The sequence below is a fragment of the Lepisosteus platostomus genome, chromosome 6, assembly GCF_059453375.1.
Source record: "Lepisosteus platostomus isolate fLepPlt1 chromosome 6, fLepPlt1.hap1, whole genome shotgun sequence".
NCBI classification, from domain to species: domain Eukaryota; kingdom Metazoa; phylum Chordata; class Actinopteri; order Semionotiformes; family Lepisosteidae; genus Lepisosteus; species Lepisosteus platostomus.
In genome coordinates this window covers 31178819-31194190 of record NC_142616.1, presented here as the reverse complement: position 1 = coordinate 31194190, position 15372 = coordinate 31178819, and the positions used below count along the sequence as shown (strand labels likewise).

The following is a 15372-nucleotide window of genomic DNA, read 5'->3' as shown; positions in this document are numbered from 1 at the left end:
TCCAATCTCAGATCTGACTACACAGGAACCCCAGCTTAGAGTACCCTCACACACAGTGCTATTGCCCAACAGCCAGCTGTTCTCTCACACTGAGCCCAATTAATCCCTGCCAGTGTCCTGCCTTAATAACACTACACCAAACATCAACAGAATGGATGCAACCCTCCAGAAAAACTAGAGGGGCCTTTTTAAGCACAATTAAAATAATGTAATTAGAAAGTAAGGACCAAGACCACGCTGAAATAATTTTAAAATCTTGACACCATAAGAACAATAAGACATATAAATATTTTAAAGATGAGTTTCATCAGTTCTAGCTGAGGTTATAATTATGACGATGGCTCTGAAAGTGTATTTTCATATTTATCGGAAAGACTGCCTCACATGATTGTCTCCCTTTGCCTTGTGAGGCCCATGCTAGGTTATTTATAAGGTGTGACATGAGTCGGAGCCAGGCTGAAGTGGGCTGAGTGTAAAGTGGGACTCCCTTGGCACCTGACATGGGGGTAGTAACACTTGGCAGGCATGGCTGTGCTATCTGAGTTAATATACGTGTGCTTATGAGTAAGGTCCTGTAAGAAAGACGGGAAAGATTGCAAAGATGATAAAAACAGGTGTACTCAAATAAATCATGAGAACTTCCTGAATGTATGCCTACGTTGTGATTTTAACAAAAGCAAAAATGATGTAACTACCATGACACATTTTGTTTGAGATTCATTTTAAATCGACTCCACTGTTTGCTGAAATTATGTTATACCAACCTTTTGATTCAGACATTACTTACGAATCATACGAATGAACTAAACACCTGCTTCCCCCTTGCAGGACGATGTCCTCAACACAGCACCGTCTTCACATGACAGTAACCGTAGCAGTGGAAAATTAAAATCTGCTGTTTTGAGGACCATTTACGATGCAGATGAGAGACCAGGAGAGAACCAGGACAGACTTTTTCTAGATTTTCTTTTTTTACCCATTGGCTCATTATTACTCAGCTCACAGCAACCAGTGGATCCTGAGTGGATTTAATCTATTTTCATTGCTCTAACAAATCGAGATGTTATGGCACACAGTCCAGCTTCCGTTTTCATTATTGCAGCACTAATTTTATCAAATTGCATGGTACTGTAACTTAAGGTCGTTCCACCTTAAATCCTGTGCTCATCGCTAAGAAACCTGATTGCTGTCAATCAAAAATGCAATATGACATATACTGTAGTGTCAGTTGCTTCATATCACCCACTCAAATTCACTGTAAGACGGGCATTGCAATGATTAAGTGGTTGATCTCAGATATTTGATACAATTTTAAAAAGAAAAAAAGTATTTTACATGTATATGGTGTATATACCATTGGTCTAGCCCATCCCAGAAATACTGAAAGGAGAAGGTCACAGACATTAAAATAGAAGAAAAACGTATCGGAGATTCCAGTTCATCTGCCATCACTGTTGAAGGTCAAACATACTGTAAAGCTGCTCTGAACATCACAAGTATATCTGATCTTTTGTTAGCTTGGATCAGGCCCAGAAAGAGAGTTCCAGGAGTGATAAGCAATTGAATAAAAACAGTCTAGCCTGCCCTAGCCTTAATAGGATTAATTAATTCCACAAATGTAAAACAGATTTTTGCAGAGGGCAACCTAGCAATGGATATTGATTGCATTGCTGCATGCACAGCACGGCCCTTGAGTCAGATAAAACCCTTTTCTGATATTGAGGTGGGAAGGTACTTGATTTTCAGTTGGAACAATGCCACACTGGGGATTCCAGTCTTACTCTGTCAAAACATGTCGGGAGCTCACCTGATCCATCAGGTATGGACCTCACAAAGGTTGGCAGCATCTTCACAGAAGCTGTGGGGTTAGTGTCCCTGGTCAGGCCATTTTCCAGTTCTCTTCTGAAGCGAGCCATGACATCCAGTAGTGTTTCATCAGAGAAACGCATGGCGTACAGGTACTTATCGATCTGAAAGCAAACAGAGGCAAAACCAGCCCATTGTTAACCCTGAGGAGAAACCAGGCATCTTGCATTAGTGACCACTTAGATTATCTTCACTCCTTTAGTTCAAATGGATTTCTACCACTCTTATTGGAGCCATCCTGTACCAACATAAACTTTAAGTTCAATAATTGAACAGTCAGACTTTAATGAGCAAGAAGCTCATGAGAAGGTGTTCTCTAATTTATTCTCATCTTTTTTTGTTCTACAGTCTCAGCACTCATTGGGTTATACATTTCTAACACTGCTAAAATCATAGAGTTAATCTTCAACCTTCTCCATGTTTGGCTTAGAAAATTAAATAGGAAACAACTGCTCAATAATTTCATCTAGCTTGTTGTAATATCAGCTAAAATCCACATTATGTAATGCTTTAGATTAATTATGAGGACTTCAGATTAAGTCATTTCAATTGAAAATAACTTTTCAATTCCATAAATAACTTGCTCATCAGACCTGAACTTATCCTGGTTTCTATGGAGTTAAGAGAACAAGAGGGACTTCTGTCCCCTAAAAATCTGAAAGCCAGTCCATCACAGGGATTACCCCCAGAAGTGCTAGACCTCACTTACACAGCTGGAGTGAAGTACCTCACTCAAAGGTACAACAGTGTCTGCACTGCAGGGACCTAAACTCACAGCCCACCATTTAGGGGCCCACCTAGTCCCAGCAATATGCTACCCTCAATATCATGTGGACAGTATGTGAAAAGAAAAAATAATATTTATCATTATCTACAAATGAAAGGACGTGAAGAAATATATAGATATCCTACTAATACAACCATATAATTAGAATTGTTTTCTGCTTAGTAATGTTATTGCTGTCTTTTTAAATTAGCATATTGACTAAAATTCTGTATACAAACAGTATTTACCACTAGAAGACAATCAACCGCCTGAAGTCTACTTCACAGGAATGAAACTTAAATCTGGATTAAAAAAACAACCTACCTATAAATCGCAAATTATAAGATCAATTCTCAGTCTTCGTTAGGTTTGTCTTTGGACAGAACTAAGAAGACTTGTGCCCAACACAGTCACCAGGTTTATCATTCCTGAATGCCAAAGTTTTTTATGTAATATGGGCCTCAGTGTCAATATGCTGATAGAAATAACTTAATTTGCAGATCAGAGGAGTTAAAAAAAATTTAATCACCATAGGCTGACCTTGGGTTATACAGACAGATGATAGTCATGAAAATGTGTGTATGCAGGGAAGGATCATTTTAAAGATTAATCAGAGGAGAGAACCTACTTGTTACCAGAATAGTAGGAACTAAAATATAAGGATGTTTAACCTTACAGCTGTTCCTGCCACTTAGCAAACTCTAAAGAGGTTACATTATGATAAATGAAGATAGCTGAAGACAGGAATTTAATGCTTCTAGCCGTGAACTGGTATCAGCTGATGAAGATGATAATGGTGGAAAGATATATTTAAATGTGTTTCTACCGATTACACACTGAAGAGAAATGTGTAGGTCTGGAAGAACGAAGAGATGGAATCTTTTGTTCTTAAATGGAATGTGCACACCTATAAGGAAAGACAGTTCTGGCTCTCATCCCTAAAATCTCAACAAGACAGCATAACAGGGAGAGAAACCTTTCTGAGTACGGTATCCTACATTCAGCCTCTACGGCTTAATTCGTAAGAGTAGGGTTGATAACCCCAGAGTGCAACCCAAAATCAACCTTGGGCTTGCATAATCTGGCCTACCTACAGTACACCCTTCACTGAACTGGTAAAGCAAAGTCACTTATTCCCCTTATCTGCTACATGGAGGGGCACCTGGTGCCTAATGGTGTCCGTGCGTCACTCAGAGAGTCTCTGCACTTCAGTGCTGGGTGAGACGGATCCCCTCCTTTATGTAAAGCACTGTGGGATCCTTTGGGATAAGAAGTGCTACATGTAGTAGCTGCAGGAATTAATTAATTATTACGTGCCACACATTGCAGGCAGTGTGAAATGTTTCTTATAAATAATAAAAGAAACAGTCCTTTACAACCCTCAGGACACCTAGGATATCTATCCGAGGACATTGAAAAGCCACTGAGCTACTATTGTGTGTGTGGCTGAGGTGGAAGGTTGTGCCCTACTGTACCTACACAGGTTTCTGCTCTGACTTTGACAGAGGTCAGTCAGAGAGAGGTCAAGCTCTCTGATAGAGATGTTTCTGAATATCTAAAATTACGCCTCAAACTTTCATGTATTTCTTAGACCAAATGAATCACACACACTAATAAGGCACGTTAATTGCTTTATGTTAGAGAAAGGGGTGGATGGACCATCAGTTTGGGTTTTACGACAAATACACTATTGTGGGCATGTGTCAGAAAGATAAAAAGCAGGTTTATAATTAACCTTACACTTCCTACTGTTACTTATTCTTTGCAATCATTTCAGGATATTGTCCTGGACAAGTCCAGTAAAACATTATGGAACTTTTGATGCCAGGATGGGTAATTCATAAGGGCATTATTAATACGATTATATTTAGTCACAATCACATTTCAGCATTAATAACTAGCAGTATAAATCAAATCCTATTTTTCAATTTCAGCAGTTATTGCAGAATTGAGGCTGGGACATTTTTTAAATTGAACTTTACATTCAATTTCTTAGTTCACCAACCTCATTCTGTCCCCTACAGATTTAGATACTACTATTTAGTTTAGATCATCTTCATCTTTAAAGCAGAAACTATCATCATACACAGGTCATTTTTCTTACAGATTGAAATATTGGAAAAGAGATGGGCACCAGCTAAACATAAAGCTGTCTTCTTTCAAGAAAGGACTAGGTGAGAATCTCAGATTAATTAGCTTCTAAAAACCAAATGAGCAAGATGTGTTGAATGGCCTCCTCTCATTTGCAACCATCAAAATTGTATTCAAAGAGTGTGTATCCAATTTATTTAAGCGCTATAAATAGAGGAAACCGGAATTACATCTGAGATTTACATTAGGGAATCTCCTGTTTGCTCAGCAGTGGCCATCTGTTAGCAATCCAATAGATTAAGACCTGTAGTTGGTGTTCTTAGGTTTGGAATGTAAAGAAGCAGAGGGAAACTTTTCGAAAGACTGGAGCACTGAGTGAGCAAAATCTGCAGCTATTAAACAGTGGTGCTGAACGTTTTCAGTTCAATTAACATTTTCAATTAACTGGGAAATGATTTACCATTTTCTGATCAGAATACAAAACAGCTTCCATGTCTTCAATGGTATAACATCCACTACACACACAGTATTATTTTAATTTAATTACAGTAGGACTTCAAATGTTTATTTTTTAAGAATTATCTCTTTCCAAGGTGAGCACTATCGGTTAGAGAGGAGCAGGTCGAGTGTGGATAGAAAGCAGTGTGGCAGGTTTATTTCTATAATAACTAGTGCAGAGACTAAGGGAAATACTTCAGCCTACTAAAGAAATTAGGTTCTTACAAACAGTTGAGACTCCTCAAACACAGTTTTAATGGACTGGCTTCATCATCTGTGGTTTTCTGAGTGTTTATTTTGTTATTCTTTATTTAATTCGTTGTGAAATGACTTGAAGCACCACACGATTGGTGACATTTCTTTATTTTTTACAGGTGATTTTCGTAATCCTCAGGCAAAGTACGATAAAGGGAGCTCATGAGAAGAGTAATAAAGTATGACACACCATGACAAGGTATAGCTATTTGAACAGCACACACCTCAGATGAGCACAGTAAATCATGACTCAGGGCTATGCAAATTTATGAGGACTGACTCAATATCTTCCAGTGAGGCAGGTAGTCAGAGAGTTTCCTGGTTAGACACCTTAGAAAGCTATCTATAACACTCAAAAGTATTGCCACAGACTTGAAATAGGCTTGTAACACCTTGTTGACTTAGGGATTTTTGTATTGCACACATTAAGATATCATTCATTGGAAGATTAATCTATATTTCAAAAAAAGCACAACAATATCAAAACCTTTAACTTATAATTAGCTGGTTGCCTTGCATCTGATTTATTTCATGGTAATGAGAAAAAAAGGGAAGAAATAAATGTTTTGTTCTCAAGCTACATATGTTGAAACAGAAAAACAATCTGATGCTAATATATCAGTCATACAGAGATAGGGCTAAGTGTATTTGGCATGCCATTTTAATGTGTAGGGAAGAGGCCCACCAGACTGTTCTCTTAGGCAGTTTTATTTATCTGATAACACCAGCTTAGGAAACTCAAACTGTGACCCAGTGTACTTACTTCACTTAAGATGTTTGCTTCAGTTAAGAATGCAAACCAGTGATAACCACCAAGAGTTTATTTACTGTCAGTTTCCTTCTTTATCTGGGATGTTGAGCAGCTAAAGTTACATATGCATTATTACAGCTAGGGCTCTCTCCTCGATCACTAAACATTTAAAACACCAAGGAAATAGATTTCCTCAGATATAGAATGGGGAATTGAACACTTCTCTGCAAGAGTCCTTAACTTAAGTAGTTAACTATAAGATATTATTACAGTGAGAGGTTTTTTTGCTGTGCTGTTACTGAAGAAAGCTATGTTTATCAAAGGAATCACTCAGAAATTAAATCTTGTTTACATGTCTGTGAATTTTCTACTCATGGAAGCAGACATGTAGTTACAGTTAACAAAAACTTCCCCCTCCAATAACATTTAGTCTCATAATGAATTCCTTATTTACATTCATCTTAGTTCTTTATACGCTTTATATGAACAATTTTTGTCACTACATTTTGTGAACTATGGCCTAGTAAATGAGGCTGCGACCATGAAACACATTTCATTTAATTCAAGTGTCACTCTTTCTATACTAATGGTAAAAATGGTTTTACAGGTCTCAACATCTAGCAGCTCTGTGTGTCCAAGAGTGTATCCGTAGGCCCATGGCATTAACGTTAACTCGCCCAGTAATCCATCAATGTGGCAAGTCTGCATGGCTTGTATTGCCATGGCAACAGCACACACTGGGTTCTAAAAAATCAACCCCTTTGTTTTTTAAAGTGGTCCTAATTTGAACTAGATGAATAGTGATCTCCAATTAAACTAGACCTGTTTGATCAAAATTAATTGTGGCATTTATTTTTCAGATATGGGTTAAATTAACAATTTAAAATAAATTGTTTCCTCATTTTGGTTTCCTTCTTTTACTTCTTCCAGATTTTTGAAAGGAATTAATCTTTGCCATAGAAGATATTTATCTGAGCACCTACAAAACTGTGTTTTATTCAAGATGATATAATCTAAGATTTATTTTGAAATTCTAATTAATATACTGTTGAGAGCTTGGGCTTGAATTTTAAACTTCACTAAATTCCAGTTTGTCTAACTGTAAAACCATTAATCAAATCTGTCGCTAAATGTGCAGTACAATGATTTCACTTATAAGAGCACTAAACCGCACACTCTGCTTTTGAGTGACTTCATCTTTGGAAATGGAATCTCCATTTAGGTTATTATAGTCTTTTCACAGTACTTAAGGCACATGGTTCTGATCCTAGCTTATGAGCTGTTCCACAATTAGAGGTTGTGACATTACAGTCAGCAGTATATTAAAATGAAATATTTTCCCCTCACTATAGCCTCCTTCCACTCTATGGCTATCACAATCTGGCCACAGAACAGAGCTCCTTGATACAAGAGAATATTTTCAGTGCTAGCCTGGGTACTGAAGCTATGAAACATTATCTTTGACAGAGGGCAATCTTTGCCCTTGAATCAGCAAGTGAATTAAAAATCGGAACTTTCTCAGTTAGAAGACAGAATTGTGGAAGTTTTATTTTGGAGATGGGGTAGAAAGCCCTCCCAAAAGCTCTTCTACAAAATAGAATACAAAAATAATTATTTTGTCACCATTTGATTGATTTTTCCCTTCAGACATTCACTCTAGGCCAGGGACCCAACTACTACAACACAATGGGATTTCCCTACAGACAGGTAGCCAGGGCTTTTTATATCCCACAGAAGAGTCTATTTAAAGACAAAATCTGTTTTATTGAATGATACTTTATCATCCTGTATCCTGTAAATGAATCTCTGTAATCTAATAGAGGGTGGTTTACCGTTCACATGGTAAAAAATGTCAGCTGTCCATTCTTGTAACTCACCACAGTGTTGGCCTTTAATTGGCCTCCCTACACACATTGTTGCGTTACTTAGATTCTGAACATTTTTCTATTTCTGTCAAATAGTATTGAATTAATTCAATTACTACTATATAATAGAATACAATATAATAATACATTATTATATTTCAAAAGCTGTCTTTATTATGCTAATTTGGTTGTTTTGAGGGTGACGATTCACTTTTGTATTGATCACATATCACTAAGAATGACCCCACCCACACATGAATTTCCCACTTCTCAAACATAAGACCACCTGCGTAAACCTTTGAACAGGATTAATAAAGGGTTAATTTTTGTATTAGTATTTAAAGTATTAAGTTGGATCCAAATACAGGAACGGAGCACCATTTACGGATCAGGACTTCCCAGCTCTATCACTCTACCTCTGAGACTCATCCTTAAATCAGCAGGCCTGAAGGCATGGCAAAGAGGAGTCAGAACAATACTCTACAAATACTTTCACCTTTCTCTAAGATACACATTGCTATAATAATGCAACACAATATAATTTAATTCTGGTTTTTAGGGGGAATTGCCACAGATGTATTTTCAGTACCGATGATTATAGGTATAACACATTGTATGTACTCTTACTGCAGTTTTAATAATGTTATTGAAGAGGACCTTGTAATAATATTATGAATATACTATTCACTGTAATTTTACCTTACATGCAAGTTTATCACATTATTTCACATCATGGCGTGTATTATTGTAACTACTTCACTATTACATATTCACCAATGAACGCCTTTTCTATGCTCTAACAGCACTCGTTCCTCACACAGCTGTAAGTTAAGCACACCCTGGATTTTGGAAACTATATCAACATCTGTAAGCTGAGCAGCTGAGGCACCTCTCTTCTGATGTACATTCAAAGCGCAGTCTTCACTTACAGCACCGAAAGAGTGCACTGAGTAGAGTAGGCCTTGAGAAGGGAGGAGTATAAATTTAAACCAAAATACGGACGACTCGGTTCTCAGATGCTTGGAAAACTAACCAAAAACAGAATTCAAAAAACAACTCTTAGCTTTGGCAATTTATAAAACCAAACTTTAAAAACCCATAAAAACCTCACTCCGGTCCCCAGTCAGCTAGACCGACACCTACATCCTGATTTCAAGGACACTGCAGCACCACAGATTACAGGCATTGCAACCACCTTGGCCTTCTCTGCCAAAACATGATTTGCTGGAGTAACAAATAAATTAGAGCCCTTAGACCTCAGTGACAAGTACAGTAATACATTTACATTAAAAATATAAACATAGTCACATCCCCCTACCTGGCTCCTAACCTCATATTTCTAAGACTGCAGGAATGTTTCGAAACACAGCCAGTTTGTCAGTTTGCCAGGGCTTCCGGACTCACCTTTTTGACCTGGTCATCCTTAAGTTCTGTGAAGTAATAGGCCAGAAGCTGGGCTGCTATCATCCTGCCTGGGTTGTGCGTGTAACAAGAGGGGGAAAAGCCCGACACAAGGAAATCCTTCCAGTCGAGTCCGTAAACCTTCACCAGATCCCTTTTTTACAAGAGAAAAGCCAGCCTTCACCCTGATCGTCCCTGTTCCCTTCTGGTATCTGCACAGTGTACAAAATGAAATAAAAAAAGCAGGATCTACATTCACTGTGGCTTACTCCTCTAACCACCAGCCAGCCAGCTCAGAGAGATGCAGCAGGAGCTGGAATGGTAACTAGCTAAACCCTGCCCACTTCCTGCCTTGTCATTGGCTGAGATACCGGAGCTGTTTTGCAAAGGAGAGTCAAGCTGACGGCTGTCTCATTCTCCTTCTCAAGAGCGATGGGCGGGGGAGGGAGCTGCACTTACTATGGTAAAACCACAGAGCACATTCGCCAGCCCTGCTTCCGCAAAGGAGTCGCCATGTTTGGTGCCTGAGCATCACTAAAACAGCCCCACCATGTGTGCTTCACAACAGCCTACAGCTCTCCCACTCTCACACTGCAGTGTAGAGACAAAGGGAGGAGGCACATGAAGATTCCTGAACAAGTCAATATAAGCTGAGTAATGCTTCCCTCTGCCTCAAGGTGAACCAAAACACTATGCTCTCTTTGGCCACTCACATATCAATATATACAAACAAAGCTCATGGTAAATTCTAAGGTTTGTCCTTTGCAAGAGGAGGAAACCCGGAAGCTTAGATTCTAAGGAAAGGGAACACTTCAAAGAATGAGAAAAGCCTTATAAAGGTCTATGAAGAACAAATGCAACAGGAGAGAGACAACGATCTGGATGACCTCTACCCCAAAAGGAAAAAAGGCAGATTCAACTGACGAAACAAAGAGAGGAACGGGAACCAAAGAGTGTTCTTGTGTTGCAAATGAAATGGCTTCCGAAACTCTGACGGTGCCACATTGTCCGTGCTACTGCTTCTCCCTGCACAAGAAGGATCTCAAGGAGAAAATGAATAAATCGTGGCTCTCCTAAACAAGCTGCATTTGCATGAGCTCTACAAACCTTTCCCCGCTGTTTTTCTGTGATCAAATTTCACTTTTGACATAAATGGGCCTGGTTGCGCCTGCTAACTGCCAAACAAATCCTGAGATCAGAGCCAAGGCATTCATCTGGCAGACTGAATTACCTTCTCACTGCTAAAGAGGCCAGTTACTACAGGACCTATTGATAAAGACAAACATCATACTGTGGCTGCCAAGCCTGCACCTGTTTTAAGGATACATACCCATCGCATAAAAAGAAATCAAAACACACAGTCTGAATTTCACAGACTCTCACACCATATTGATAAAAATCCCAATTATATGGCTTTTACACAATTTTCCATCTAGCAATTTGCAATGATGAAAAAAAGCCTATGTCAAAACTATTGCTGCAAAAAAATAGTAGAGTCGTTTTGTGGAACTGTTCAGTATTTCGATTCATTTCTCAGTCTGAACTTTTTTAAAGCAATCCATCTCTAATTACAATTAACTCAACTAAAATACCATATTAAATACCAAAATGGTCAAAATATTTCAGTAGGTTTTGTAAATGGAGTAATGTGACAAGGAGTTAAGCAAAGTTTTATGAAAAAAAATGTGGAGGACTGGTTAGGGCTCTGCAGACTGCGCCTGGGTGGAGAAGCAATCTTGAGCAAAATACCCAGCTGTATAAAGGGGTAGAAGTGTAAGTAACCTTTTATAAAAACATCAACATAATTAATAATTATTAATAGAGATCTTTGCATTCTTTTGTGCTTTTTATTCCAATGAATCCCAAAGAACTTCACATATTCACACATCACTAAAATACAGCCCAAACAACACTGAATTTCAAGTGAAGGAGGGAGAACTACTGAAACTACTAGCTAAATTAACATCGAAATAACAAAAAGAACTTTTAAATAACAGAAGCGAGTTGATCCTCTCAAGGAAGTTGGGAACAACTATGAATCCATCCACACAAACCTAACGCTGACTGAAGTATAATAACCCGCAGCGACCTTAGTTTTACTCTCATTCTCTCGATCATATTTATACCGGGACGCAGCAGCACGATGTGGTACTCAGTGACCTTGATAAAGTCACAGCGCTCAAACCATGTTAAAAAGAAATGACTCCCTCAGTCTGGGGTTCCCTAGCAAATTAATTTGTTAGTAATATATTTAAATAAACTCAAACCCAATAATTTAAAAAAATGTTCAAAACTCTGGGATATTTATAACAGACTTGGAGGGGGAGCTGTGTGACGGACATTTCTCCTCTAATTGACCTGTGTATGTTATAAAAGCACAAACATATCGCAACGATTATCAGTAACCGACCAGGTCCCCTAATGTAAACAACCTCTACGGGTTTCAAACCGCTCCACGAGGCCCTGGCGCCCACAGGGTTAAATCCTATTCCCCACCCCGCTGCAGCAGAGGTGCCTACATGCTGCGCTCAACGTAACAGAAACGTGCTCTGACTCGTACGACCAGATAACACGCCCTTTCTTGACGTTTTTTTCCCCTCTCTCCAGGCAGCTGAGCGGAGCCTCCCCCTCTCTTCTTTACTAAGCAACCCCCAACACACGCACAACTCGCTGCCCCCTCCCTCTTAAGTGCTCAGCCATCATTAAACCGACAGGGTAGGATTACACCGGAATGCGAAGTTTTCCCCACAGCGCTGTGGCCTTACTTGCATTTAAGACTAAAAGGATGAATGTAATGTGGGTTTAGGGCCTTTTTCATTTCCTTTGTCTCAAAACCTAGATTAAAAATTAAAAACTGCGGCTCCCCTCAAATGAACCCTTCTCCAGTTATTCTCCGGCTGGGAATGAGAGTGGAGCAGAGAGAGGCTGCAGGCGCGTCATCGGAAAATGTCAGCCCCAATTATATTAAGAACTACAGGGATGACTTCGGTGTCCTGAATCAGCACTTCGTAATGAGAGATCTTTACACAGCGCGGCTAACAATACAACTCTCTTCTGCTTACAAAATTATTTCTTGAAGAACTGTGATGCATTAAATATATTTTCCCGATGTTTGAAATAATCTCTTTACACGCTGCAAACCGAGTTTTAGTACCTATCAATTATAAGAATTCGAACTGTTATAGTTGCAGTAATTGTTACATACCAATAGGTTTAAATAATTAGAAATCACTTTATAGCATCTCCATTTTAAAGATCAATGAAAGAATATCGATAAAAATTTAATCTAAGTTTGATTCTTTTCTCTAATAGCCTAATAACCTGATTGATATTTTCCAGGCTGGTCAAAGTATTAAAATGTAGGTACAAATTGTATTTCAGGGAAAAAACGTGTTTTATAACATACTGATACATGTTTTAAGTTTTAAATTGTGCCATATGTGCCATATATGGAAAAAGCCTTATATCTGCATGAATCAAATTATTGTACTTTTTTGTTCAGCATATTATTGTGCTCTGGTAATTTATTTTATAATAATAATAATTAATAATTGCTTACACTTATATAGCGCTTTTCTGGACACTCCACTCAAAGTACTTTACAGGTAATAGGGACTCCCCTCCACCACCACCAATGTGCAGCATCCACCTGGATGATGCGACGGCAGCCATAGTGCGCCAGAACGCTCACCACACATCAGCTATCAGTGGGGACGAGAGCAGAGTAATGTAGCCAATTCATAGAGTGGGATTATTAGGAGGCCATGATTGGTAAGGGCCAATGGGAAATTAGGCCAGGACGCCGGGGTTACACCCCTACTCTTTTCGAGAAACGCCCTGGGATTTTTAATGACCACAGAGAGTCAGGAGCTCGGTTTTACGTCTCATCTGAAGGACAGCGCCTGTTTACAGTATAGTGTCCCCATCATTACACTGGGGCATTAGGACCCACATGGACAGCAGGGTGAGTGCCCCCTGCTGGCCCCACTAACACCTCTTCCAGCAGCAACCTTAGTTTTTCCCAGGAGGTCTCCCATCCAGGTACTGACCAGGCTCACACCTGCTGAGCTTCAGTGGGCTGCCAGTTGTGAGTTGCAGGGTGATATGGCTGCTGGCCATATCTGCTTATCTTTCACGTAAACAGTCTGACCGCTGGGGCCACTACCAGGATGACTGAATCGGGGTTGAGAGAAATTTCAGTCACACCCACAGGATATTCAATGTGTGTTGTCTCCTCCAGCAAGGAGATTATACAGTAATCACAAATATGCAAAGTCAGAGTAACATTCTCCACTCTGTATTGCCAGTACCTGGAACTAAATAAAAAAAGAGCCAGTTAAACCTTGAGGCCTTTCAAGCTTAAATTACCCCCACAGCTACTCTAATACATATTCAACCCGATTCTATACTCCTTAGATCAATTGGATAGCATTCTTTTTAAATATTGAAAATATAAATTGGTGTTGTGTATTAAGAGTTAGTTTAAACTTGATTTCTTGATGGTCCTTCAATGATATCTTCTTAATCCTCTATTGTGATGTTACTTATTGTAAAGTACCCTGCTGTGTGACTTAAATGACCACATAAAAACCTCTTTTTCGCAAAAACACCTCATAAATCCACTCACTGTGCAATATATCGAGATCAGAAATGTTTTTGAGATAGACAGGTTAGGACGAGTGCAGTAGCACAGGGTTGCCGAAGAACAGCTTCAAAACATTTTTGGTTTGGTTAATGAAAACCATCTTTTCATGGAAATGAAATGCCCCATAACATCTGTAAAATATTGTCAGTATTTTCACCTATTTTCTACGAAAAAAAAACTGTCAATATGGTTTGATATTCTAAAAAAATATTCCCTTTTTCCTTAGTATACATCTATCTTTCTGGTTTAATATGATGTGAGATATGAAGGAGTAACATTTTCTTTTCCACTACAAAACTTTGACAACCATACCCTTAGCAAGCAATTTGTTGTTTAAACCAAGGGTCCCCAATACTGCTCCAGTACAGGGCAGTGGTTTCTACAGTTTTCAGTTCAACTGGTCTCTTACTCAATCAGCTCTGGTCGGTTTAACAGCTTCTTCCTGCTCTTCAGCACAATCTTCAAGGACCAGGATTGGGGACCCCTGCTGTAAACTGTCAGCTGATATCCTGCCTCTGCGCTCAATAGCTGTGTGGGGGTTACCGTAGCAACTGTAGCCTCATGTCGGTTGTGTAAAAAAGGTCACTTTGTCACCTCATGAGCAGAATCAGCCACTGAGCCCCAGGGGAGGGGGGTGGTGTTGTTGGGAACAGTTGCATGTGGATACTTGCTTGGCTGCCAGTGACCATAAAAGGATTACCTTCCACAAGGAATGTGCAAGAAGTCCACTTCTAAATTCAGGAGGTCACTGTTGTCACTGTTATCTGGGAGCGATTTGGAAACTATGGAACGCGTGGCAAAGCCATAGCACTTTATTGAAACTGTTACAAATAGTTCCGATTAGTGAGTCATTTTTTAAACTGGGCTCAAGTAGTTCTGTAATGTGGCAGGCCTAGGGACTAGCCTGTCCTAAAGGAAGCAGAATGTGGAGCTCCTGGGGTTGCCAATTAACTGGTTGAATGGTGTGAATGTGAATGCAGTATTGTCTTTCCAGTGTTCAGTCAATGAGCCAATCGGTTTCTCCGGGAGATCCACACAGCAGCCCTTCTGTATCTAATTCAGGTCAGGACAGCCCCTAGCCCTGCAGCATCACTTTCTTTAAACAATTCGTTTTTGGATCTGGGTGGCACGGTGTTTTGTACATTGATGTCGCTGCCTCACAGCTTTTGTGTCCAGTTGCAGACCAGGCTGCCTCCTGCACAGAGTTTAAACTCATCCCTGTGTATGTGAGTTT

At 39.3% G+C, this 15372-nt stretch overlaps 1 protein-coding gene across 2 annotated transcripts in view; it reads right to left on the bottom strand.

The window, feature by feature from the left end:
• hk1 (hexokinase 1) overlaps positions 1-15372 on the bottom strand; it is a 33750-nt gene that overhangs the window by 16933 nt on the left and 1445 nt on the right. Inside the window, exons 1-2 of one of the 2 annotated variants that reach the window (XM_088635366.1) lie at positions 9497-9817; positions 1808-1970 (exon numbers count right to left, since the gene is read on the bottom strand). In XM_088635366.1, coding sequence (XP_088491492.1) covers positions 1808-1970; positions 9497-9559 — 226 coding nt within the window. In that variant the 5' untranslated portion in view covers positions 9560-9817. Of the gene's footprint in view, positions 1-1807; positions 1971-9496; positions 9818-15372 lie in introns of those variants that run through there. The other variant, XM_088635367.1, reaches the window with a different exon arrangement.